Genomic DNA, 25,729 nt, shown 5'->3' with positions numbered 1-25,729 from the left:
GTATGCCGATGATGTCACCGTTTTCGTGTCCTCGGGAGGGGAGGCGCAATGGGTGATGTCAGAGGTTGACCGCTACTCAGAGGCTTCTGGGTCCAAGATCAACCGGGATAAGTGTGAGAGTCTCTGGCTGGGAGAGGGAGGTCCGGGCTTTGATCTCCCGGACACTCTTCCAGGGCCCCAAGACTCTGCCAAAGTTCTCGGCATCGAATTTGGCCAGGGGGATTACCCCATGCAAAACTGGGACGGCAGGCTTAAGATCGCCGCTCAGAGGGTGGACCAGTGGAAGGGTTGGTCTTTGACCCTCAGAGAAAGGGTTCACCTGATTAAAACTTACCTGCTCCCATTGCTGATATATCTGGGCAGTGTGTGCATGTTGCCAGAGCCCCTCTGGACTCGGGTCTACAGTCTGTTCTTCCAGCTGTTATGGGGGAATAGGCTGAACCTTATCAAGAGGGAGGTTACTTACCGCACGAGGAGACAAGGAGGGTTGTGTATGGTCAACCCTGTGGTGTTCCTAGTGAATACCTTTCTTAAGATCAATGTTGCAAACCTCTGGAAAGAGAGGGCTCCTCCGTGGGTATACTCCTGCAGGGGATGGTTTCGGCCTTTCTTCCAGGAATGGGAGACAGGAGGGCGAGTGAAGGATCTCCGTACACCGCATGGGCATCTTCCGGCTTACGCTACCCCGGTTCTGAAGGTGATTCGCCGGTGGGGTCTGGGAATGTGGGAGATCAGGACCATGTCGAGGAAACTCCTTGACAAGAGGGTTCTGTTGACCCATTTCCAGAAGCCTCTGGCCCTCAGGGATTGCCCAAGTCGGGATCTGGGGGGGGGTTTGAGTTTATTGAATTCCATCAGGATCCCCTTGAAGTTTTGGGACGTGACTTGGCGCTGCTTCCATGGAAAGCTGTGTGTGAGGGACAATCTGAAGTGTAGGAGCTCTGAGGAAAGGGGTTGTCCCCGGGAGGAGTGCGGTGGCCTGCTGGAGAGCATGGACCACTTCCTGCTTCAGTGCCCCTTTATCACAGAGGTGTACAACCGGGTGGGCGCTTCCATCCATTGGCCCGGGTTGGCCGGTCTCTCCTATGCGGAGTGGGCCTATGGAGCATTCAGAGGCCTGGGTGGCCGGGACCGATGCACGTTATTCCTAGTCAGTCTAGTGGTCAGGTACCACACGTGGAACGCACGGTGTTTAGTTTCGACGCAGCGTAAAATCCTCCCGCTGGATGAGGTGGTTAGGAACATTCTGGGTGACCTGGTGAAGGTGCGCTCTCTGGAGTATGAGAGGCTGGGCACGGGGAGGGCCTCTCTCCTTTGGAGGGGGTTCTCCTTTAGTGTCCCTTAGTCTGTCATCTCCGCTCCTGGTGTTGGGCTGATGCTGCACAGTAGATTTTTGTTTTGTATCTGAGCGTGTAGTGATGTAGGGGCTTGCAGGCGCCGAACCTGGGCTTTATGTGGTTTGGATTTATGTTGTTCAGGTTTTATTTGTATTCTGTTTTCTTTATGTTATGTTGTAATCAGTGTATAAATTGTATATATTGTATATAGTGGGGTTTGGGACATAGTGTTAGGTTGGGAGGGGGGTGATGGTGGTGGGATTTTGGGATTTATGAACTGACCTTGGACTCTATGACCCTGGGCACTGGTCTGGACTACTTAACGCAAGCTTTGGACGTTAGACCAGTGTCTGGGGGGAAGGGGAGGGTGCGGGCGAGGGATTTAGTTTAATGTAGTGTTATGTGAATTCTGTGTTTGTTATTATATATATTTAAAAAAAATAAATAAAAAAAAATATGGGTGTGGGATGTGATCTGTGTGGGGTGGTTTGTTATTAGAGGGTGTGGGGTGGGTTTATGTATATTTATAGTCATTTATGTTTTATTTGTGGGTGTGGCTTGTCTTATTGTTTATTGGTTTGGTTGAGGATGTGACAATCGGTTGGGTGGGGGTTGTGATATTTGGTTTTTATTTATTTTTGGTGTATTTTAAATTATTGTTTTTGCTAGGAGTGAATGTGGCTGGACCAGCAGGTAAGATATTGTATATATGTATATATTATATTTTATGTTTGGTTTGTATTGTTATGTTTTTTATTTTTATATAAAATAAAAGATCTACAGGATGTAACTCAGGATCAGTACAGGATAAGTAATGTCATGTATATACACAGTGACTGCACCAGCAGAATAGTGAGTGCAGCTCTGGAGTATAATACAGGATGTAACTCAGGATCAGTACAGGATAAGTAATGTCATGTATGTACACAGTGACTGCACCAGCAGCAGAATAGTGAGTGCAGCTCTGGAGTATAATACAGGACGTAACTCAGGATCAGTACAGGATAAGTAATGTCATGTATGTACACAGTGACTGCACCAGCAGCAGAATAGTGAGTGCAGCTCTGGAGTATAATACAGGACGTAACTCAGGATCAGTACAGGATAAGTAATGTCATGTATGTACACAGTGACTGCACCAGCAGCAGAATAGTGAGTGCAGCTCTGGAGTATAATACAGGACGTAACTCAGGATCAGTACAGGATAAGTAATGTCATGTATGTACACAGTGACTGCACCAGCAGCAGAATAGTGAGTGCAGCTCTGGAGTATAATACAGGACGTAACTCAGGATCAGTACAGGATAAGTAATGTCATGTATGTACACAGTGACTGCACCAGCAGCAGAATAGTGAGTGCAGCTCTGGAGTATAATACAGGACGTAACTCAGGATCAGTACAGGATAAGTAATGTCATGTATGTACACAGTGACTGCACCAGCAGCAGAATAGTGAGTGCAGCTCTGGAGTATAATGCAGGATGTAACTCAGGATCAGTACAGGATAAGTAATGTCATGTATGTACACAGTGACTGCACCAGCAGCAGAATAGTGAGTGCAGCTCTGGAGTATAATACAGGATGTAACTCAGGATCAGTACAGGATAAGTAATGTCATGTATGTACACAGTGACTGCACCAGCAGCAGAATAGTGAGTGCAGCTCTGGAGTATAATACAGGATGTAACTCGGGATCAGTACAGGATAAGTAATGTCATGTATGTACACAGTGACTGCACCAGCAGCAGAATAGTGAGTGCAGCTCTGGAGTATAATACAGGATGTAACTCAGGATCAGTACAGGATAAGTAATGTCATGTATGTACACAGTGACTGCACCAGCAGCAGAATAGTGAGTGCAGCTCTGGAGTATAATACAGGATGTAACTCAGGATCAGTACAGGATCAGTAATGTCATGTATATACACAGTGACTGCACCAGCAGCAGAATAGTGAGTGCAGCTCTGGAGTATAATACAGGGTGTAACTCAGGATCAGTACAGGATAAGTAATGTCATGTATGTACACAGTGATGGCACCAGCAGCAGAATAGTGAGTGCAGCTCTGGAGTATAATACAGGGTGTAACTCAGGATCAGTACAGGATAAGTAATGTCATGTATGTACAGGATAAGTAATGTCATGTATGTACACAGTGACTGCACCAGCAGAATAGTGAGTGCAGCTCTGGGGTATAATACAGGACGTAACTCAGGATCAGTACAGGATAAGTAATGTCATGTATGTACACAGTGACTGCACCAGCAGCAGAATAGTGAGTGCAGCTCTGGAGTATAATACAGGATGTAACTCGGGATCAGTACAGGATAAGTAATGTCGTGTATGTACACAGTGACTGCACCAGCAGCAGAATAGTGAGTGCAGCTCTGGAGTATAATACAGGATGTAACTCAGGATCAGTACAGGATCAGTAATGTCATGTATATACACAGTGACTGCACCAGCAGCAGAATAGTGAGTGCAGCTCTGGAGTATAATACAGGGTGTAACTCAGGATCAGTACAGGATAAGTAATGTCATGTATGTACACAGTGATGGCACCAGCAGCAGAATAGTGAGTGCAGCTCTGGAGTATAATACAGGATGTAACTCAGGATCAGTACAGGATAAGTAATGTCATGTATGTACACAGTGACTGCACCAGCAGAATAGTGAGTGCAGCTCTGGAGTATAATACAGGGTGTAACTCAGGATCAGTACAGGATAAGTAATGTCATGTATGTACACAGTGACTGCACCAGCAGAATAGTGAGTGCAGCTCTGGGGTATAATACAGGATGTAACTCAGGATCAGTACAGGATAAGTAATGTCATGTATGTACACAGTGATTGCACCAGCAGCAGAATAGTGAGTGCAGCTCTGGTGTATAATACAGGATGTAACTCAGGATCAGTACAGGATAAGTAATGTCATGTATGTACACAGTGACTGCACCAGCAGAATAGTGAGTGCAGCTCTGGGGTATAATACAGGATGTAACTCAGGATCAGTACAGGATAAGTAATGTCATGTATGTACACAGTGACTGCACCAGCAGCAGAATAGTGAGTGCAGCTCTGGGGTATAATACAGGATGTAACTCAGGATCAGTACAGGATAAGTAATGTCTTGTATGTACACAGTGACTGCACCAGCAGCAGAATAGTGAGTGCAGCTCTGGAGTATAATACAGGATGTAACTCAGGATCAGTACAGGATAAGTAATGTCATGTATGTGCACAGTGACTGCACCAGCAGCAGAATAGTGAGTGCAGCTCTGGAGTATAATACAGGATGTAACTCAGGATCAGTACAGGATAAGTAATGTCATGTATGTACAGTGACTGCACCAGCAGAATAGTGAGTGCAGCTCTGGGGTATAATACAGGATGTAACTCAGGATCAGTACAGGATAAGTAATGTCATGTATGTACACAGTGACTGCACCAGCAGCAGAATAGTGAGTGCAGCTCTGGGTATAACACATATAATGTAGTGGTGACAGTCCTGCTGTGGAGGTCACTATACAGAGGGGAGATATACATCCTGTATTATACTCCAGAGCTGCACTCACTATTCTGCAGTGAGTGGTGAGGACCCCCATGCTCCGGGGCGGTGGGTGGTCTATCAGACACATGTAGCAGTGTTGTGGATCTTGTCTATTTGTTTTCCCTGCAGTCAGTGAGTCTTGTGTCTGGCAGGAGAGAAGCAGCGACACGTCACAGCCGCCACCTCCACATCCGCGTCCTGCACATGTTTATTTATACTGCTACATACAGGGAGCAGACACAGGCCGAGCCGTGTATCTAATCCTATCCTGTGGGATACCGTCTGCTGAGCTGTGTATCTAATCCTCTCCTGTGTGATACTGTCTGCTGAGCTGTGTATCTAATCCTCTCCTGTGTGATACTGTCTGCTGAGCTGTGTATCTAATCCTATCCTGTGTGATACTGTCTGCCGAGCCGTGTATCTAATCCTATCCTGTGAGATACAGTCTGCTGAGCTGTGTATCTAATCCTATCATGTGTGATACTCTATGCTGAGCTGTGTATCTAATCCTATCCTGTGTGATACTGTCTGCTGAGCTGTGTATCTAATCCTATCCTGTGTGATACTGTCTGCTGAGCTGTGTATCTAATCCTATCCTGTGTGATACTGTCTGCTGAGCTGTGTATCTAATCCTATCCTGTGTGATACTGTCTGCTGAGTTGTGTATCTAATCCGATCCTGTGTGATACTGTCTGCTGAGCTGTGTATCTAATCATATCCTGTGTGATACTGACTGCTGAGCTGTGTATCTAATCCTATCCTGTGTGATACAGTCTGCTGAGCTGTGTATCTAATCCTATCCTGTGTGATACTGTCTGCTGAGCTGTGTATATAATCCTATCCTGTGTGATAGTCTGCTGAGCTGTGTATCTAATCCTATCCTGTGTGATACTGCTGAGCTGTGTATCTAATCCTCTCCTGTGTGATACTGACTGCTGAGCTGGGTATCTAATCCTATCCTGTGTGATACTGACTGCTGAGCTGTGTATCTAATCCTATCCTGTGTGATACTGTCTGCTGAGCTGTGTATCTAATCCTATCCTGTGTGATACTGACTGCTGAGATGTGTATCTAATCCTATCCTGTGTGATACTGACTGCTGAGCTGTGTATCTAATCCTATCCTGTGTGATACTGTCTGCTGAGCAGTGTATCTAATCCTATCCTGTGTGATACTGACTGCAGAGCTGTGTATCTAATCCGATCCTGTGTGATACTGTCTGCTGAGTTGTGTATCTAATCCTATCCTGTGTGATACTGTCTGCTGAGCCGTGTATCTAATCCTATCCTGTGTGATACTGTCTGCTGAGCTGTGTATCTAATCCTATCCTGTGTGATACTGACTGCTGAGTTGTGTATCTAATCCTATCCTGTGTGATACTGTATGCTGAGCTGTGTATCTAATCTTATCATGTGTGATACTGCTGAGCTGTGTATCTAATCCTGTCCTGTGTGATACTGACTACTGAGCTGTGTATCTAATCCTACCATGTGTGATACTGACTGCTGAGCTGTGTATCTAATCCTATCCTGTGTGATACTGACTGCAGAGCTGTGTATCTAATCCTATCCTGTGTGATACTGACTGCTGAGCTGTGTATCTAATCCTATCCTGTGTGATACTGACTGCTGAGCTGTGTATCTAATCCTATCCTGTGTGATACTGTCTGCTGAGCTGTGTATCTAATCCTATCCTGTGTGATACTGACTGCTGAGCTGTGTATCTAATCCTATCCTGTGTGATACTGTCTGCTGAGCTGTGTATCTAATCCCATCCTGTGTGATACTGACTGCTGAGCTGTGTATCTAATCCCATCCTGTGTGATACTGTCTGCTGAGCTGTGTATCTAATCCCATCCTGTGTGATACTGACTGCTGAGCTGTGTATCTAATCCTATCCTGTGTGATACTGACTGCAGAGCTGTGTATCTAATCCTATCCTGTGTGATACTGACTGCTGAGCTGTGTATCTAATCCTATCCTGTGTGATACTGACTGCTGAGCTGTGTATCTAATCTTATCCTGTGTGATACTGTCTGCTGAGCTGTGTATCTAATCCTATCCTGTGTGATACTGACTGCTGAGCTGTGTATCTAATCCTATCCTGTGTGATACTGACTGCTGAGCTGTGTATTTAATCCTATCCTGTGTGATACAGTCTGCTGAGCTGTGTATCTAATCCTATCCTGTGTGATACAGTCTGCTGAGCTGTGTATCTAATCCTATCCTGTGTGATACTGCTGAGCTGTGTATCTAATCCTCTCCTGTGTGATACTGCTGAGCTGTGTATCTAATCCTCTCCTGTGTGATACTGCTGAGCTGTGTATCTAATCCTCTCCTGTGTGATACTGCTGAGCTGTGTATCTAATCCTCTCCTGTGTGATACTGCTGAGCTGTGTATCTAATCCTCTCCTGTGTGATACAGTCTGCTGAGCTGTGCATCTAATCCTATCCTGTGTGATACTGTCTGCTGAGCAGTGTATCTAATCCTATCCTGTGTGATACTGACTGCTGAGCTGTGTATCTAATCCTATCCTGTGTGATACAGTCTGCTGAGCTGTGTATCTAATCCTATCCTGTGTGATACTGCTGAGCTGTGTATCTAATCCTATCCTGTGTGATACTGCTGAGCTGTGTATCTAATCGTCTCCTGTGTGATACTGCTGAGCTGTGTATCTAATCCTCTCCTGTGTGATACAGTCTGGGAGCAGCTGTGGGTGATACAGGTTGGATACGCTGCTTCCTCCGCGGCTCCTGTATCCGGTGGTCCGGAGCCTGTAAATCGCGTTGTGTGGACACGGTTGCTATGGTGACACGCGGGTAACAATCTGGAGGACGAGTTTGCGCTGATGTAATGTAAGTGATTCCTCACCTGATCGCCGGCTCCTGCTTCTATCATCAGCCGCATTTCCCAGGGATATTCATTATTTTTGGATTTAGTGTCATGACTGCGGAGCGGAGACAGGGATTAACACTTTCAGCACCGCTACGTCCTGCAGAGCCTCTGATCCCTAATAGAAAAATACTCTGATCCCTATCAATCACTCTGAAGCTCCACCCAGAAGGATGATCCCTGTCAATCACTCTGAAGCTCCACCCAGGAGGATGATCCCTGTCAATCACTCTGAAGCTCCGCCCAGAAGGTTGATCCCTGTCAATCACTCTGAAGCTCCTCTCATGAGGATGATCCGTGTCAATCACTCTGAAGCTCCTCCCACGAGGATGATCCGTCAATCAGTCTAAAGCTCCTCCCATGAGGATGATCCCTGTCAATCACTCTGAAGCTCCTCCCATGAGGATGATCCCTGTCAATCACTCTGAAGCTCCTCCCATGAGGATGATCCCTGTCAATCAGTCTAAAGCTCCTCCCCTGAGGATGATCCCTGTCAATCACTCTGAAGCTCCTCCAATAAGGATGATCCCTGTCAATCAATCTGAAGCTCCTCCCATGAGGATGATCCCTGTCAATCACTCTGAAGCTCCACCTAGGAGGATGATCTCTGTCAGTCTGAAGCTGCTCCCATGCAGAGCTAGTCTCTGTCAATAACTCTGAATGTGTGAACTTCCTTTCTCCAGGGTTGTCTCTGATTTCCTGGGTGTTTCTCCCTATAACATTTGGTTTCCATCCTCGTGGACCATGGATGGAGGCGTCTGCTCATCCTCAGCCCTCGAAATGTTAACAAGACCCCAAATCCACCACTAAATCTCCATGTTTTATTATCCGGCGGTCCGCAGCACATCGCGCCACAGATGTCCTGCAGCTGCTCCTCTGTGGATCCCACATGTCCTGTAACCCCTTCAGTCACCTGTGCTGGATGTAAGGGGGTCCCTGCCTCCAGACCCCGAGGTTTAGGAGCCGATCCCAGGGATTTAGGGCAGAGGTAAGAATACCCAGAGCCGCCATGTTCACTAGAACCTCGATGAAAGGCGTCTGTGCCGGAGATTTGCCAAAGAAAACGTTAGGAAAAGGTCATCGGGAGGGAACGGAGAGATCGGCGCAGCGCTAATTGGAAGCAGATCGGACCAGCGGGGGGGATAGGAGTGGTCATACCTATACATCAGCTCCAGCCACCCTATAGAGGCACCAGGGGGCAACTAGGAGGGCACCACAGATAAAAGGGGCAACTAGGAGGGCACCAGGGATAAGAGGGGCAAATAGGAGGGGGCAACTAGGAGGGCACCACAGATAAGAGGGGCAGGGAGGAGGGGGCAACTAGGAGGGCACCCGAGATAAGAGGGGCAACTAGGAGGGCACCAGAGATAAGAGGGGCAGGGAGGAGGGGGCAACAAGGAGGTCACCAGAGATAAGAGGGGCAGGGAGGAGGGGGCAACAAGGAGGTCACTAGAGATAAGAGGGGCAACTAGAAGGGCACCAGAGATAAGAGGGGCAGGAGAGCAGGGGGCAACTAGGAGGGCACCAGAGATAAGAGGGGCAACTAGGAGGGCACCAGAGATAAGAGGGGCAGGGAGGAGGGGGCAACAAGGAGGGCACCAGAGATAAGAGGGGCAAGTAGGAGGGGGCAACTAGGAGGGCACCAGAGATAAGAGGGGCAGGGAGGAGGGGGCAACAAGGAGGTCACCAGAGATAAGAGGGGCAACTAGGAGGGCACCAGAGATAAGAGGGGCAAATAGGAGGGGGCAACTAGGAGGGCACCAGAGATAAGAGGGGCAACTAGGAGGGGGCAACTAGGAGGGCACCAGAGATAAGAGGGGCAACTAGGAGGGGGAAACTAAGAGGGCACCAGAGATAAGAGGGGCAAATAGGAGGGCACCAGAGATAAGAGGGGCAACTAGGAGGGCACCAAAGATAAGAGGGGCAACTAGGAGGTCACCAGAGATAAGAGGGGCAGGAGTAGATGAGAGGCAGAACATGTGATGGGACAAGTAGGACATGGAGTCTTAGGGGCAGGAGACATGTGTGCAGTGGTCTGGTGGTAGGTAATGCCCATAGGGAGCAGAGTACCCCAGCAGCACAGAGTGTTTCAGGAGAAGGGAGCGCTGCTCTAGTGGAGTAACATAATGGTAAGAGCAGCACAGAGTGTTTCAGGACCCTGTAGGAGAGGACTGTGCGGATCCTGGGGGTCACAGAGTAAGCGGTGCAGATCCCACCTGCAGTGCAGAGTATTTCAGGAGTGACTGATCCTGTGGGAATACAAGGGCTGAGTGTATGTGAGGGGTCATACATCACGGCTGCTGACAAGCTGGGAAATGAGTAGAGGGCTGCGTCTCATGAGGCCGGTGCTGTCGGGCTGCACTGCGCTGCATTACCTGCAGGGGCTGTGTCACCTCTGCTACATGATTCCTGGAAGTCCCGGGACATCCCCTGTGTGTGGAGATATTTTGGTGGAATTGCCCTTGGCCTGGCTGTGACCCCAGCGCTTACCTTGTCCCTGTTTTGGGGTGTCAGGCTGCGGTAGAGCTTGCGCCCCTGTTTCCCGGCGTTCCAGATGGTGAATGACCCCCAGCGCTGGAGGACCCGCTCCTCGAGGAACTGCACCCGATTCCTCCAGATCGTCTCCCTGGGAAGAGGAGCACAGGGACATTACATATATAAAGTACAGCTACCACCCCGGCCACCAGACTTCCCCTTTAAGACCCTGATCCTGGGGCTCCTGGCCCCCTTTAAAGGGGACGGCTGTGTATTCTGTGCAGCGATGTCAGTGATTTGTGTATCTACAATGAGCGACTCGTTACATTCATAAAATCTGAATTCCAAGAAACTACAACTGAGATCCGCGCCCCGGGGTGGGGGGGGGGGGGTGGGGGGGTGGGGGGGAGGCTGCTGAGTCAGCACCCGACGCCTCATACCTGACAGGTCACATGTACTGGGGGGGAATAGCGCCTCCTCTGGAGAAAGTAGGGAACAGAAACAGCGCCCCCTCTGTTCCGCAAATACTCCATAACCCCAACCCATATAATGTGCCATTTCCTGCAGCCCCCCATTTTCTGGACACTTCTAATACCCCTTTTTCTATTTCATACTGTACATACCCGAGTATAAGCCGAAGCTCACAAACAAGAAAACTGGGAAAAGTTATTGACTGGAGTGTAAACCCTGGGGAGGGAAATGCAGCCGCAACTCATTACAGAAATATCTACAGAAGTGCCAGCACCCAGCATACGCGGGCAAGTGCTCGGGCCCAGAGCGGCTTACAGAGGCTACTCACCTGGGCTGCACGGCAGAGGCAGGGTGCTGGCGCCAGCAGAGTACTTGTCTGTAGTATCAGAAAGCTCAATTGTCTTTAAGAAACAATTGACAGTAAGAAAACGCTGCACAGAACTTCTGCTCTGGGGTCTCCAGTATTAGTGGTTTTATGCTCCAGGTGTTTCCAGTATAAGTAGTTTTCTGCTCTGGGGTCTCCAGTATTAGTAGTATTACGCTCCGGGGTATCCACTATTAGTAGTATTACGCTCTGGGGTCTCCAGTATTAGTAGTTTTCTGCTCTGGGGTCTCCAGTATTAGTAGTACTACACTCTGGGGTATCCACTATTAGTAGTATTATGCTCTGGGGTCTCCAGTATTAGTAGTATTACGCTCCGGGGTATCCACTATTAGTAGTATTATTCTCTGGGGTCTCCAGTATTAGTCGTATTACGCTCTGGGGTCTCCAGTATTAGTCGTATTACGCTCTGGGGTCTCCACTATTAGTAGTATTATTCTCTGGGGTCTCCAGTATTAGTCGTATTACGCTCTGGGGTCTCCAGTATTAGTAGTATTATTCTCTGGGGTCTCCAGTATTAGTCGTATTACGCTCTGGGGTCTCCAGTATTAGTAGTATTACGCTCTGGGGTCTCCAGTATTAGTAGTATTACGCTCTGGGGTCTCCAGTATTAGTCGTATTACGCTCTGGGGTCTCCAGTATTAGTCGTATTACGCTCTGGGGTCTCCAGTATTAGTAGTATTACGCTCTGGGGTATCCACTATTAGTAGTATTATTCTCTTTGGTCTCCAGTATTAGTAGTATTACGCTCTGGGGTCTCCAGTATTAGTCGTATTACGCTCTGGGATCTCCACTATTAGTAGTATTATTCTCTGGGGTCTCCAGTATTAGTAGTATTACGCTCTGGGGTCTCCAGTATTAGTAGTATTACGCTCTGGGGTCTCCAGTATTAGTCGTATTACGCTCTGGGATCTCCACTATTAGTAGTATTATTCTCTGGGGTCTCCAGTATTAGTAGTATTATGCTCTGGGGTCTCCAGTATTAGTAGCATTATGCTCTGGGGTCTCCAGTATTAGTAGCATTATGCTCTGGGGTCTCCAGTATTAGTAACATTATGCTCTGGGGTCTCCAGTATTAGTAGTATTATGCTCTGTGGTCTCCAGTATTAGTAGCATTATGCTCTGGGGTCTCCAGTATTAGTAATATTATGCTCTGGGGTCTCCAGTATTAGTAATATTATGCTCTGGGGTCTCCAGTATTAGTAATATTACGCTCTGGGGTCTCCAGTATTAGTAATATTATGCTCTGGGGTCTCCACTATTAGTAGTATTATTCTCTGGGGTCTCCAGTATTAGTAGTATTACGCTCTGGGGTCTCCAGTATTAGTAGTATTACGCTCTGGGGTCTCCAGTATTAGTAGTATTACGCTCTGGGGGTCTTTGGTGCTGTGGTATCTATCATTTTGTGCTGTGCTCTGGTTGTTGGTGCTCCTAGGGTGCTGGTTACTGAGGCGGCCATATTGTCACACTGCGCAGTAGGACAATGAGGCCCTCGGAGTAATAAATGTTCACTCCCGGCCTAAACCCTTGGATCAGGACCAGAACAGACATATAAGTGACATGTCATCCGTTATATACTTTATTATTATGTGTATGTAGTGGGGGTCCGGCGTTAGGCTCTAACATCCCCTCTACATTCCCACAGTAGTCACAGGTAGCGGTGGTTTTACCCCTGGGATGTTGGTAATTACCTTGGTATACGGGGGATGATGTATCCGGCCACAAAGTTCACCTTGCAGCAGGTAAGATGGGTGCTGCAGGCACACTCCCAGAATCCTCTGCTGCGGCGTGCCCGCTGCCAGGAACATCAGCTCGCCCTCTTCTCCCCACCCCCGGGGCTCAGACCTGGGATTCCAACGCAGGGAAAGCCAAGGAAACAGGTTCCCATAGTCAGAGCCAGGACAGGTGCAGAGCGAGGCGTATGAACACGCCGCCGCCGCCGCGTACAGGGAAGACGCCTCGCAGCGCTGTTTTGTTACAGTGTGGGAACCTTCCGTTGGGTTGTAGGTAGCAGGAGGAAGCTGCCATCCCACGCTGGGGGCCTCTGCCAGGGCTCCACCGCCCCCGCCCATAAAGTGGCACAAAAGTAGTAAGAGAGATCCAAAAGTGCGTTACAGTGTATCAGTGCGGTGTCATTCACTGACTGCAAGCAGAGAAGTTTCAGATGTCATCTCTCCAGTAGTTCTGCAGCAGGTGATGATGTCATATCTCCAGTAGTTCTGCAGCAGGTGATGATGTCATCTCTCCAGTAGTTCTGCAGCAGGTGATGATGTCATCTCTCCAGTAGTTCTGCAGCAGGTGATGATGTCATCTCTCCAGTAGTTCCCCAGCAGGTGATGATGTAATCTCTCCAGTAGTTCCCCAGCAGGTGATGATGTCATCTCTCCAGTAGTTCCCCAGCAGGTGATGATGTAATCTCTCCAGTAGTTCTGCAGCAGGTGATGATGTCATCTCTCCAGTAGTTCTGCAGCAGGTGATGATGTCATCTCTCCAGTATTTCTGCAGCAGGTGATGATGTCATATCTCCAGTAGTTACCCAGCAGGTGATGATGTCATCTCTCCAGTAGTTCTGCAGCAGGTGATGATGTCATCTCTCCAGTAGTTCCCCAGCAGGTAATGATGTCATCTCTCCAGTAGTTCCGCAGCAGGTGATGATGTCATCTCTCCAGTAGTTCCGCAGCAGGTGATGATGTCATCTCTCCAGTAGTTCTGCAGCAGGTGATGATGTCATCTCTCTAGTAGTTCCGCAGCAGGTGATGATGTCATCTCTCCAGTAGTCCCGCAGCAGGTGATGACGTCATCTCTCCAGTAGTTCTGCAGCAGGTGATGATGTCATCTCTCCAGTAGTTCTGCAGCAGGTGATGATGTCATATCTCCAGTAATTCCCCAGCAGGTGATGATGTCATCTCTCCAGTAATTCCACAGCAGGTGATGATGTCATCTCTCCAGTAGTTCTGCAGCAGGTGATGATGTCATCTCTCCAGTAGTTCTGCAGCAGGTGATGATGTCATCTCTCCAGTACTTCCCCAGCAGGTGATGATGTCATCTCTCCAGTAGTTCTGCAGCAGGTGATGATGTCATCTCTCCAGTAGTTCTGCAGCAGGTGATGATGTCATCTCTCCAGTAGTTCTGCAGCAGGTGATGATGTCATCTCTCCAGTAGTTCCCCAGCAGGTGATGATGTCATCTCTCCAGTAGTTCTGCAGCAGGTGATGATGTCATCTCTCCAGTAGTTCTGCAGCAGGTGATGATGTCATCTCTCCAGTAGTTCCCCAGCAGGTGATGATGTCATCTCTCCAGTAGTTCTGCAGCAGGTGATGATGTCATCTCTCCAGTAGTTCTGCAGCAGGTGATGATGTCATCTCTCCAGTAGTTCTGCAGCAGGTGATGATGTCATCTCTCCAGTAGTTCTGCAGCAGGTGAAGTCATTACGTGTAGTTCTGCAGCAGGTGAAGTCATTAGGTGTAGTTCTGCAGCAGGTGATGTCATTACGTGTAGTTCTGCAGCAGACATATCGGTCGCTGTGGTCCGGATCCGTCTCTCGCTTCTTTGTGTTGTCTGACTTATTTGTTGTAGTGAAATTATGCAACGAGACGTCGTCACTAAACAACCAATAGACACAAACATCAGTGACGGGAGCTTCACGTGTGGCGCCCCCTGCTGCCGGACTACACATACCAGCATGCTCATACACACAGCAATGAATGGTGACAAAGCTATGCTGGGTCTTGTTGTCCTCCAGCCTCCCGTGGTCCAGGCTGTTGTCTGTCCTGCTGGGAGCTGTAGTTACTCAGGACGAGCTGGGGATGGAGACCAAATACCTGGCAGGGGGTGCTACTTGTGCTCTTACAGGAGCCAAATGCTCTTGGGGTTTTGCTCAGCAGTGAATGAGTTAATACGAGGCAGGTTATAGCAGAGTCATGTGACGTGGTGCACGGAGTGTGTGAAACTGCCCCCAGCGCTCTTCTCCCAATATCCATCTCCTGTGACCTGCCAGAGGACGCCCCAACACGCTCAGCGATCCATCCTAAAACCAGGTCCACACCGACCAATCACAGAAGGACTTTCATTTTTTTATGTACATCTGAAACATGAAAGCTTCTCTGTGATTGGTTGCTAGGGAAAACAGTGACAGTCATTGTTTACACTATGTCGTAGGCCTAAACAAATATAATCCAGCAAATCGCATGATAATCCGTGTCCGTGTCACGTCGTGAGTGGCACATGACACGTCCCCCAGAAACAGAAAGGACTGAAATAAGCTAAAATTAAGCCGGATTCATCCGCCCCCCGGAGCAGAGGATGTTATACTTGGCAGCAGAGTGGAGTCCTGTACAGATGGAGGATGAAGCCTGAGCTCCCACAGGGTCCAACGTGTAAAAGTGACACATAACGCTACCGTCCACATCCTGCAGAGACCGGAGGAGACGTACAAGGACATCACAGAGGGGTCAGGGTGCCCATGCTGACCTCTGACCTCTTCTGGCTATGATAGAAAGGTGTCAGGACACACAGGACATGGCAGCTCGCTGTGTATGGGGGGTGTAGTCACAGAGGGGTCAGAGCGCCCATGCTGACCCCTGACCACTGCTGGCTATGATAGAAAGGTGTCAGGACACACAGGACATGGCAGCTCGCTGTGTATGGGGGGTGTAGTCACAGAGGGGTCAGAGCCCCCATGCTAACCCGTGACCACTGCTGGCTATGATAGAAAGGTGTCAGGACACACAGGACATGGCAGCTCGCTGTGTATGGGGCGTGTAGTCACAGAGGGGTCAGAGCGCCCATGCTGACCCCTGACCACTGCTGGCTATGATAGAAAGGTGTCAGGACACACAGGACATGGCAGCTCGCTGTGTATAGGGGGTGTAGTCACAGAGGGGTCAGAGCACCCATGCTGACCCCTGACCACTGCTGGCTATGATAGAAAGGTGTCAGGACACACAGGACATGGCAGCTCGCTGTGTATGGGGGGTGTAGTCACAGAGAGATCAGAGCACCCATGCTGACCCCTGACCACTGCTGGCTATGATAGAAAGTGGTCAGGACACACAGGACATGGCAGCTCGCTGTGTATGGGGGGTGTAGTCACAGAGGGGTCAGAGCGCCCATGCTGACCCCTGACCACTGCTGGCTATGATAGAAAGGTGTCAGGACACACAGGACATGGCAGCTCGCTGTGTATGGGGGGTGTAGTCACAGAGGGGTCAGAGCGCCCATGCTGACCCCTGACCACTGCTGGCTATGATAGAAAGGTGTCAGGACACACAGGACATGTCAGCACGCTGTGTATGGGGGGTGTAGTCACAGAGGGGTCAGAGCGCCCATGCTGGCCCCTGACCACTGCTGGCTATGATAGAAAGGTGTCAGGACACACAGGACATGGCAGCTCGCTGTGTATGGGGGGTGTAGTCACAGAGGGGTCAGAGCGCCCATGCTGACCCCTGACCACTGCTGGCTATGATAGAAAGGTGTCAGGGCACACAGGACATAGAAGCTCGCTGTGTATGGGGGGTGTAGTCACAGAGGGGTCAGAGCGCCCATGCTGGCCCCTGACCACTGCTGGCTATGATAGAAAGGTGTCAGGACACACAGGACATGGCAGCTCGCTGTGTATGGGGGGTGTAGTCACAGAGGGGTCAGAGCGCCCATGCTGACCCCTGAGCACTGCCAGCTATGACAGAAATGTGTCAGGACACAGGACATGGCAGCTCGCTGTGTATGGGGGGTGTAGTCAGAGATGGGTCAGAGCACCCATGCTGACCCCTGACCACTGCTGGCTATGATAGAAAGGTGTCAGGACACACAGGACATGGCAGCTCACTGTGTATGGGGGGTGTAGTCACAGAGGGGTCAGAGCGCCTATGCTGACCCCTGACCACTGCTGGCTATGATAGAAAGGTGTCAGGACACACAGGACATGGCAGCTTGCTGTGTATGGGGGGTGTAGTCACAGAGGGGTCAGAGCGCCCATGCTGACCCCTGACCACTGCTGGCTATGATAGAAAGGTGTCAGGACACACAGGACATGGCAGCTCGCTGTGTATGGGGGGTGTAGTCACAGAGAGGTCAGAGCGCCCATGCTGACCCCTGACCACTGCTGGCTATGATAGAAAGGTGTCAGGACACACAGGACATGGCAGCTTGCTGTGTATGGGGGGTGTAGTCACAGAGGGGTCAGAGCGCCCATGCTGACCCCTGACCACTGCTGGCTATGATAGAAAGGTGTCAGGACACACAGGACATGGCAGCTCGCTGTGTATGGGGGGTGTAGTCACAGAGGGGTCAGAGCGCCCATGCTGACCCCTGGACCCCTGACCACTGCTGGCTATGATAGAAAGGTGTCAGGACACACAGGACATGGCAGCTCGCTGTGTATGGGGGGTGTAGTCACAGAGAGGTCAGAGCGCCCATGCTGACCCCTGACCACTGCTGGATATGATAGAAAGGTGTCAGGACACACAGGACATGGCAGCTCGCTGTGTATGGGGGGTGTAGTCACAGAGGGGTCAGAGCGCCCATGCTGACCCCTGACCACTGCTGGCTATGATAGAAAGGTGTCAGGACACACAGGACATGGCAGCTCGCTGTGTATGGGGGGTGTAGTCACAGAGGGGTCAGAGCGCCCATGCTGACCCCTGACCACTGCTGGCTATGATAGAAAGGTGTCAGGACACACAGGACATGGCAGCTCGCTGTGTATGGGGGTGTAGTCACAGAGGGGTCAGAGCGCCCATGCTGACCCCTGAGCACTGCTAGCTATGATAGAAAGGTGTCAGGACACACAGGACATGGCAGCTCGCTGTGTATGGGGGGTGTAGTCACAGAGGGGTCAGAGCGCCCATGCTGGCCCCTGACCACTGCTGGCTATGATAGAAAGGTGTCAGGACACACAGGACATGGCAGCTCGCTGTGTATGGGGGGTGTAGTCACAGAGGGGTCAGAGCGCCCATGCTGGCCCCTGACCACTGCTGGCTATGATAGAAAGGTGTCAGGACACACAGGACATGGCAGCTCGCTGTGTATGGGGGGTGTAGTCACAGAGGGGTCAGAGCGCCCATGCTGACCCCTGAGCACTGCTAGCTATGATAGAAAGGTGTCAGGACACAGGACATGGCAGCTCGCTGTGTATGGGGGGTGTAGTCAGAGATGGGTCAGAGCACCCATGCGGACCCCTGACCACTGCTGGCTATGATAGAAAGGTGTCAGGACACACAGGACATGGCAGCTCACTGTGTATGGGGGGTGTAGTCACAGAGGGGTCAGAGCGCCTATGCTGACCCCTGACCACTGCTGGCTATGATAGAAAGGTGTCAGGACACACAGGACATGGCAGCTTGCTGTGTATGGGGGGTGTAGTCACAGAGGGGTCAGAGCGCCCATGCTGACCCCTGACCACTGCTGGCTATGATAGAAAGGTGTCAGGACACACAGGACATGGCAGCTCGCTGTGTATGGGGGGTGTAGTCACAGAGAGGTCAGAGCGCCCATGCTGACCCCTGACCACTGCTGGCTATGATAGAAAGGTGTCAGGACACACAGGACATGGCAGCTTGCTGTGTATGGGGGGTGTAGTCACAGAGGGGTCAGAGCGCCCATGCTGACCCCTGACCACTGCTGGCTATGATAGAAAGGTGTCAGGACACACAGGACATGGCAGCTCGCTGTGTATGGGGGGTGTAGTCACAGAGGGGTCAGAGCGCCCATGCTGACCCCTGGACCCCTGACCACTGCTGGCTATGATAGAAAGGTGTCAGGACACACAGGACATGGCAGCTCGCTGTGTATGGGGGGTGTAGTCACAGAGAGGTCAGAGCGCCCATGCTGACCCCTGACCACTGCTGGATATGATAGAAAGGTGTCAGGACACACAGGACATGGCAGCTCGCTGTGTATGGGGGGTGTAGTCACAGAGGGGTCAGAGCGCCCATGCTGACCCCTGACCACTGCTGGCTATGATAGAAAGGTGTCAGGACACACAGGACATGGCAGCTCGCTGTGTATGGGGGGTGTAGTCACAGAGGGGTCAGAGCGCCCATGCTGACCCCTGACCACTGCTGGCTATGATAGAAAGGTGTCAGGACACACAGGACATGGCAGCTCGCTGTGTATGGGGGGTGTAGTCACACAGGACATGGCAGCTCGCTGTGTATGGGGGGTGTAGTCACAGAGGGGTCAGAGCACACAGGACATGGCAGCTCGCTGTGTATGGGGGGTGTAGTCACAGAGGGGTCAGAGCGCCCATGCTGACCCCTGAGCACTGCTGGCTATGATAGAAAGGTGTCAGGACACACAGGACATGGCAGCTTGCTGTGTATGGGGGGTGTAGTCACAGAGGGGTCAGAGCGCCCATGCTGACCCCTGACCACTGCTGGCTATGATAGAAAGGTGTCAGGACACACAGGACATGGCAGCTCGCTGTGTATGGGGGGGTGTAGTCACAGAGGGGTCAAACCGCCCATGCTGAGCCCTGACCACTGCTGGCTATGATAGAAAGGTGTCAGGACACACAGGACATGGCAGCTTGCTGTGTATGGGGGGTGTAGTCACAGAGGGGTCAGAGCACCCATGCTGACCCCTGACCACTGCTGGCTATGATAGAAAGGTGTCAGGACACACAGGACATGGCAGCTCGCTGTGTATGGGGGGTGTAGTCCCTGAGGGGTCAGAGCGCCCATGCTGACCCCTGACCACTGCTGGCTATGATAGAAAGGTGTCAGGACACACAGGACATGGCAGCTCGCTGTGTATGGGGGGGTGTAGTCACAGAGGGGTCAGAGCGCCCATGCTGACCCCTGACCACTGCTGGCTATGATAGAAAGGTGTCAGGACACACAGGACATGGCAGCTTGCTGTGTATGAGGGGTGTAGTCAAAGAGGGGTCAGAGCACCCATGCTGACCCCTGACCACTGCTGGCTATGATAGAAAGGTGTCAGGACACACAGGGCATGGCAGCTCGCTGTGTATGGGGGGTGTAGTCACAGAGGGGTCAGAGCGCCCATGCTGACCCCTGACCACTGCTGGCTATGATAGAAAGGTGTCAGGACACACAGGACATGGCAGCTCGCTGTGTATGGGGGGGTGTAGTCACAGAGGGGTCAGAGCGCCCATGCTGACCCCAGAGCACTGCTGGCTATGATAGAAAGGTGTCAGGACACACAGGACATGGCAGCTCGCTGTGTATGGGGGGTGTAGTCACAGAGGGGTCAGAGCGCCCATTCTGACCCCTGACCACTGCTGGCTATGATAGAAAGGTGTTAGGACACACAGGACATGGCAGCTTGCTGTGTATGGGGGGTGTAGTCACAGAGGGGTCAGAGCGCCCATGCTGACCCCTGACCACTGCTGGCTATGATAGAAAGGTGTCAGGACACACAGGACATGGCAGCTCGCTGTGTATGGGGGGTGTAGTCACAGAGGGGTCAGAGCACCCATGCTGACCCCTGACCACTGCTGGCTATGATAGAAAGGTGTCAGGACACACAGGACATGGCAACTCGCTGTATATGGGGGGTGTAGTCACAGAGGGGTCAGAGCGCCCATGCTGACCCCTGACCACTGCTGGCTATGATAGAAAGGTGTCAGGACACACAGGACATGGCAGCTAACTGTGTATGGGGGGTGTAGTCACAGAGGGGTCAGAGCGCCCATGCTGACCCCTGACCACTGCTGGCTATGATAGAAAGGTGTCAGGACACACAGGACATGGCAGCTCGCTGTGTATGGGGGGTGTAGTCACAGAGGGGTCAGAGCGCCCATGCTGACCCCTGACCACTGCTGGCTATGATAGAAAGGTGTCAGGACACACAGGACATGGCAGCTCGCTGTGTATAGGGGGTGTAGTCACAGAGGGGTCAGAGCGCCCATGCTGACCCCTGACCACTGCTGGCTATGATAGAAAGGTGTCAGGACACACAGCACATGGCAGCCCGCTGTGTATGGGGGGTGTAGTCACAGAGGGGTCAGAGCGCCCATGCTGACCCCTGGACCCCTGACCACTGCTGGCTATGATAGAAAGGTGTCAGGACACACAGGACATGGCAGCTTGCTGTGTATGGGGGGTGTAGTCACAGAGGGGTCAGAGCGCCCATGCTGACCCCTGACCACTGCTGGCTATGATAAAAAGGTGTTAGGACACACAGGACATGGCAGCTTGCTGTGTATGGGGGGTGTAGTCACAGAGGGGTCAGAGCGCCCATGCTGACCCCTGACCACTGCTGGCTATGATAGAAAGGTGTCAGGACACACAGGACATGGCAGCTCGCTGTGTATGGGGGGTGTATTCACAGAGGGGTCAGAGCACCCATGCTGACCCCTGACCACTGCTGGCTATGATAGAAAGGTGTCAGGACACACAGGACATGGCAGCTCGCTGTATATGGGGGGTGTAGTCACAGAGGGGTCAGAGCGCCTATGCTGACCCCTGACCACTGCTGGCTATGATAGAAAGGTGTCAGGACACACAGGACATGGCAGCTCGCTGTGTATGGGGGGTGTAGTCACAGAGGGGTCAGAGCGCCCATGCTGACCCATGACCACTGCTGGCTATGATAGAAAGGTGTCAGGACACACAGGACATGGCAGCTCGCTGTGTATGGGGGTTGTAGTCACAGAGGGGTCAGAGCGCCCATTCTGACCCCTGACCACTGCTGGCTATGATAGAAAGGTGTCAGGACACACAGGACATGGCAGCTCGCTGTGTATAGGGGGTGTAGTCACAGAGGGGTCAGAGCGCCCATGCTGACCCCTGACCACTGCTGGCTATGATAGAAAGGTGTCAGGACACACAGGACATGGCAGCTCGCTGTGTATGGGGGGTGTAGTCACAGAGGGGTCAGAGCGCCCATGCTGACCCCTGACCACTGCTGGCTATGATAGAAAGGTGTCAGGACACACAGGACATGGCAGCTCGCTGTGTATGGGGGGTGTAGTCACAGAGGGGTCAGAGCGCCCATGCTGACCCCTGACCACTGCTGGCTATGATAGAAAGGTGTCAGGACACACAGGACATGGCAGCTCGCTGTGTATGGGGGGTGTAGTCACAGAGGGGTCAGAGCGCCCATGCTGACCCCTGACCACTGCTGGCTATGATAGAAAGGTGTCAGGACACACAGGACATGGCAGCTCGCTGTGTATGGGGGGTGTAGTCACAGAGGGGTCAGAGCGCCCATGCTGACCCCTGACCACTGCTGGCTATGATAGAAAGGTGTCAGGACACACAGGACATGGCAGCTCGCTGTGTATAGGGGGTGTAGTCACAGAGAGGTCAGAGCGCCCATGCTGACCCCTGACCACTGCTGGCTATGATAGAAAGGTGTCAGGACACACAGGACATGGCAGCTCGCTGTGTATGGGGGGTGTAGTCACAGAGGGGTCAGAGCGCCCATGCTGACCCCTGACCACTGCTGGCTATGATAGAAAGGTGTTAGGACACACAGGACATGGCAGCTCGCTGTGTATGGGGGGTGTAGTCACAGAGGGGTCATAGCGCCCATGCTGACCCCTGACCACTGCTGGCTATGATAGAAAGGTGTCAGGACACACAGGACATGGCAGCTCGCTGTGTATGGGGGGTGTAGTCACAGAGGGGTCAGAGCGCCCATGCTGACCCCTGAGCACTGCTGGCTATGATAGAAAGGTGTCAGGACACACAGGACATGGCAGCTCGCTGTGTATGAGGGATGTAGTCACAGAGGGGTCAGAGCGCCCATGCTGACCCCTGACCACTTCTGGCTATGATAGAAAGGTGTCAGGACACACAGGACATGGCAGCTCGCTGTGTATAGGGGGTGTAGTCACAGAGAGGTCAGAGCGCCCATGCTGACCCCTGACCACTGCTGGCTATGATAGAAAGGTGTCAGGACACACAGGACATGGCAGCTCGCTGTGTATGGGGGGTGTAGTCACAGAGGGGTCAGAGCACCCATGCTGACCACTGCTGGCTATGATAGAAAGGTGTCAGGACATACAGGACATGGCAGCTCGCTGTGTATGGGGGTGTAGTCACAGAGGGGTCAGAGCGCCCATGCTGACCCCTGACCACTGCTGGCTATGATAGAAAGGTGTCAGGACACACAGGACATGGCAGCTTGCTGTGTATGGGGGGTGTAGTCACAGAGGGGTCAGAGCGCCCATGCTGACCCCTGACCACTGCTGGCTATGATAGAAAGGTGTCAGGACACACAGGACATGGCAGCTCGCTGTGTATGGGGGGTGTAGTCACAGAGGGGTCAGAGCGCCCATGCTGACCCCTGACCACTGCTGGCTATGATAGAAAGGTGTCAGGACACACAGGACATGGCAGCTCGCTGTGTATGGGGGGGTGTAGTCACAGAGGGGTCAGAGCGCCCATGCTGACCCCAGAGCACTGCTGGCTATGATAGAAAGGTGTCAGGACACACAGGACATGGCAGCTCGCTGTGTATGGGGGGTGTAGTCACAGAGGGGTCAGAGCGCCCATTCTGACCCCTGACCACTGCTGGCTATGATAGAAAGGTGTCAGGACACACAGGACATGGCAGCTTGCTGTGTATGGGGGGTGTAGTCACAGAGGGGTCAGAGCGCCCATGCTGACCCCTGACCACTGCTGGCTATGATAGAAAGGTGTCAGGACACACAGGACATGGCAGCTCGCTGTGTATGGGGGGTGTAGTCACTGAGGGGTCAGAGCGCCCATGCTGACCCCTGACCACTGCTGGCTATGATAAAAAGGTGTTAGGACACACAGGACATGGCAGCTTGCTGTGTATGGGGGGTGTAGTCACAGAGGGGTCAGAGCGCCCATGCTGACCCCTGACCACTGCTGGCTATGATAGAAAGGTGTCAGGACACACAGGACATGGCAGCTCGCTGTGTATGGGGGGTGTATTCACAGAGGGGTCAGAGCACCCATGCTGACCCCTGACCACTGCTGGCTATGATAGAAAGGTGTCAGGACACACAGGACATGGCAGCTCGCTGTATATGGGGGGTGTAGTCACAGAGGGGTCAGAGCGCCTATGCTGACCCCTGACCACTGCTGGCTATGATAGAAAGGTGTCAGGACACACAGGACATGGCAGCTCGCTGTGTATGGGGGGTGTAGTCACAGAGGGGTCAGAGCGCCCATGCTGACCCATGACCACTGCTGGCTATGATAGAAAGGTGTCAGGACACACAGGACATGGCAGCTCGCTGTGTATGGGGGTTGTAGTCACAGAGGGGTCAGAGCGCCCATTCTGACCCCTGACCACTGCTGGCTATGATAGAAAGGTGTCAGGACACACAGGACATGGCAGCTCGCTGTGTATAGGGGGTGTAGTCACAGAGGGGTCAGAGCACCCATGCTGACCCCTGACCACTGCTGGCTATGATAGAAAGGTGTCAGGACACACAGGACATGGCAGCTCGCTGTGTATGGGGGGTGTAGTCACAGAGGGGTCAGAGCGCCCATGCTGACCCCTGACCACTGCTGGCTATGATAGAAAGGTGTCAGGACACACAGGACATGGCAGCTCGCTGTGTATGGGGGGTGTAGTCACAGAGGGGTCAGAGCGCCCATGCTGACCCCTGACCACTGCTGGCTATGATAGAAAGGTGTCAGGACACACAGGACATGGCAGCTCGCTGTGTATGGGGGGTGTAGTCACAGAGGGGTCAGAGCGCCCATGCTGACCCCTGACCACTGCTGGCTATGATAGAAAGGTGTCAGGACACACAGGACATGGCAGCTCGCTGTGTATGGGGGGTGTAGTCACAGAGGGGTCAGAGCGCCCATGCTGACCCCTGACCACTGCTGGCTATGATAGAAAGGTGTCAGGACACACAGGACATGGCAGCTCGCTGTGTATAGGGGGTGTAGTCACAGAGAGGTCAGAGCGCCCATGCTGACCCCTGACCACTGCTGGCTATGATAGAAAGGTGTCAGGACACACAGGACATGGCAGCTCGCTGTGTATGGGGGGTGTAGTCACAGAGGGGTCAGAGCGCCCATGCTGACCCCTGACCACTGCTGGCTATGATAGAAAGGTGTTAGGACACACAGGACATGGCAGCTCGCTGTGTATGGGGGGTGTAGTCACAGAGGGGTCATAGCGCCCATGCTGACCCCTGACCACTGCTGGCTATGATAGAAAGGTGTCAGGACACACAGGACATGGCAGCTCGCTGTGTATGGGGGGTGTAGTCACAGAGGGGTCAGAGCGCCCATGCTGACCCCTGAGCACTGCTGGCTATGATAGAAAGGTGTCAGGACACACAGGACATGGCAGCTCGCTGTGTATGAGGGATGTAGTCACAGAGGGGTCAGAGCGCCCATGCTGACCCCTGACCACTTCTGGCTATGATAGAAAGGTGTCAGGACACACAGGACATGGCAGCTCGCTGTGTATGGGGGTGTAGTCCCTGAGGGGTCAGAGCGCCCATGCTGAACCCTGACCACTGCTGGCTATGATAGAAAGGTGTCAGGACACACAGGACATGGCAGCTCGCTGTGTATAGGGGGTGTAGTCACAGAGAGGTCAGAGCGCCCATGCTGACCCCTGACCACTGCTGGCTATGATAGAAAGGTGTCAGGACACACAGGACATGGCAGCTCGCTGTGTATGGGGGGTGTAGTCACAGAGGGGTCAGAGCACCCATGCTG

The 25,729-nt window shown here is 52.0% G+C and overlaps 1 protein-coding gene across 6 annotated transcripts in view; it reads right to left on the bottom strand.

Moving 5' to 3' along the window:
* The window catches only part of B3GNTL1 (UDP-GlcNAc:betaGal beta-1,3-N-acetylglucosaminyltransferase like 1), a 189,492-nt gene that overhangs the window by 15,865 nt on the left and 147,898 nt on the right, over nt 1-25,729 (bottom strand). For all 6 annotated transcript variants that reach the window (XM_072112656.1, XM_072112657.1, XM_072112659.1 and 3 more), the window contains one exon: nt 10,269-10,404. In XM_072112656.1, coding sequence (XP_071968757.1) covers nt 10,269-10,404 — 136 coding nt within the window. The remainder of the gene's footprint in view (nt 1-10,268; nt 10,405-25,729) is intronic.

The sequence above is a fragment of the Engystomops pustulosus genome, chromosome 6 (genome assembly GCF_040894005.1).
Source record: "Engystomops pustulosus chromosome 6, aEngPut4.maternal, whole genome shotgun sequence".
NCBI lineage: Eukaryota > Metazoa > Chordata > Amphibia > Anura > Leptodactylidae > Engystomops > Engystomops pustulosus.
The sequence above is the reverse complement of the archived record's forward strand: the minus strand, read 5'-3'. Positions and strand labels throughout refer to the sequence as shown.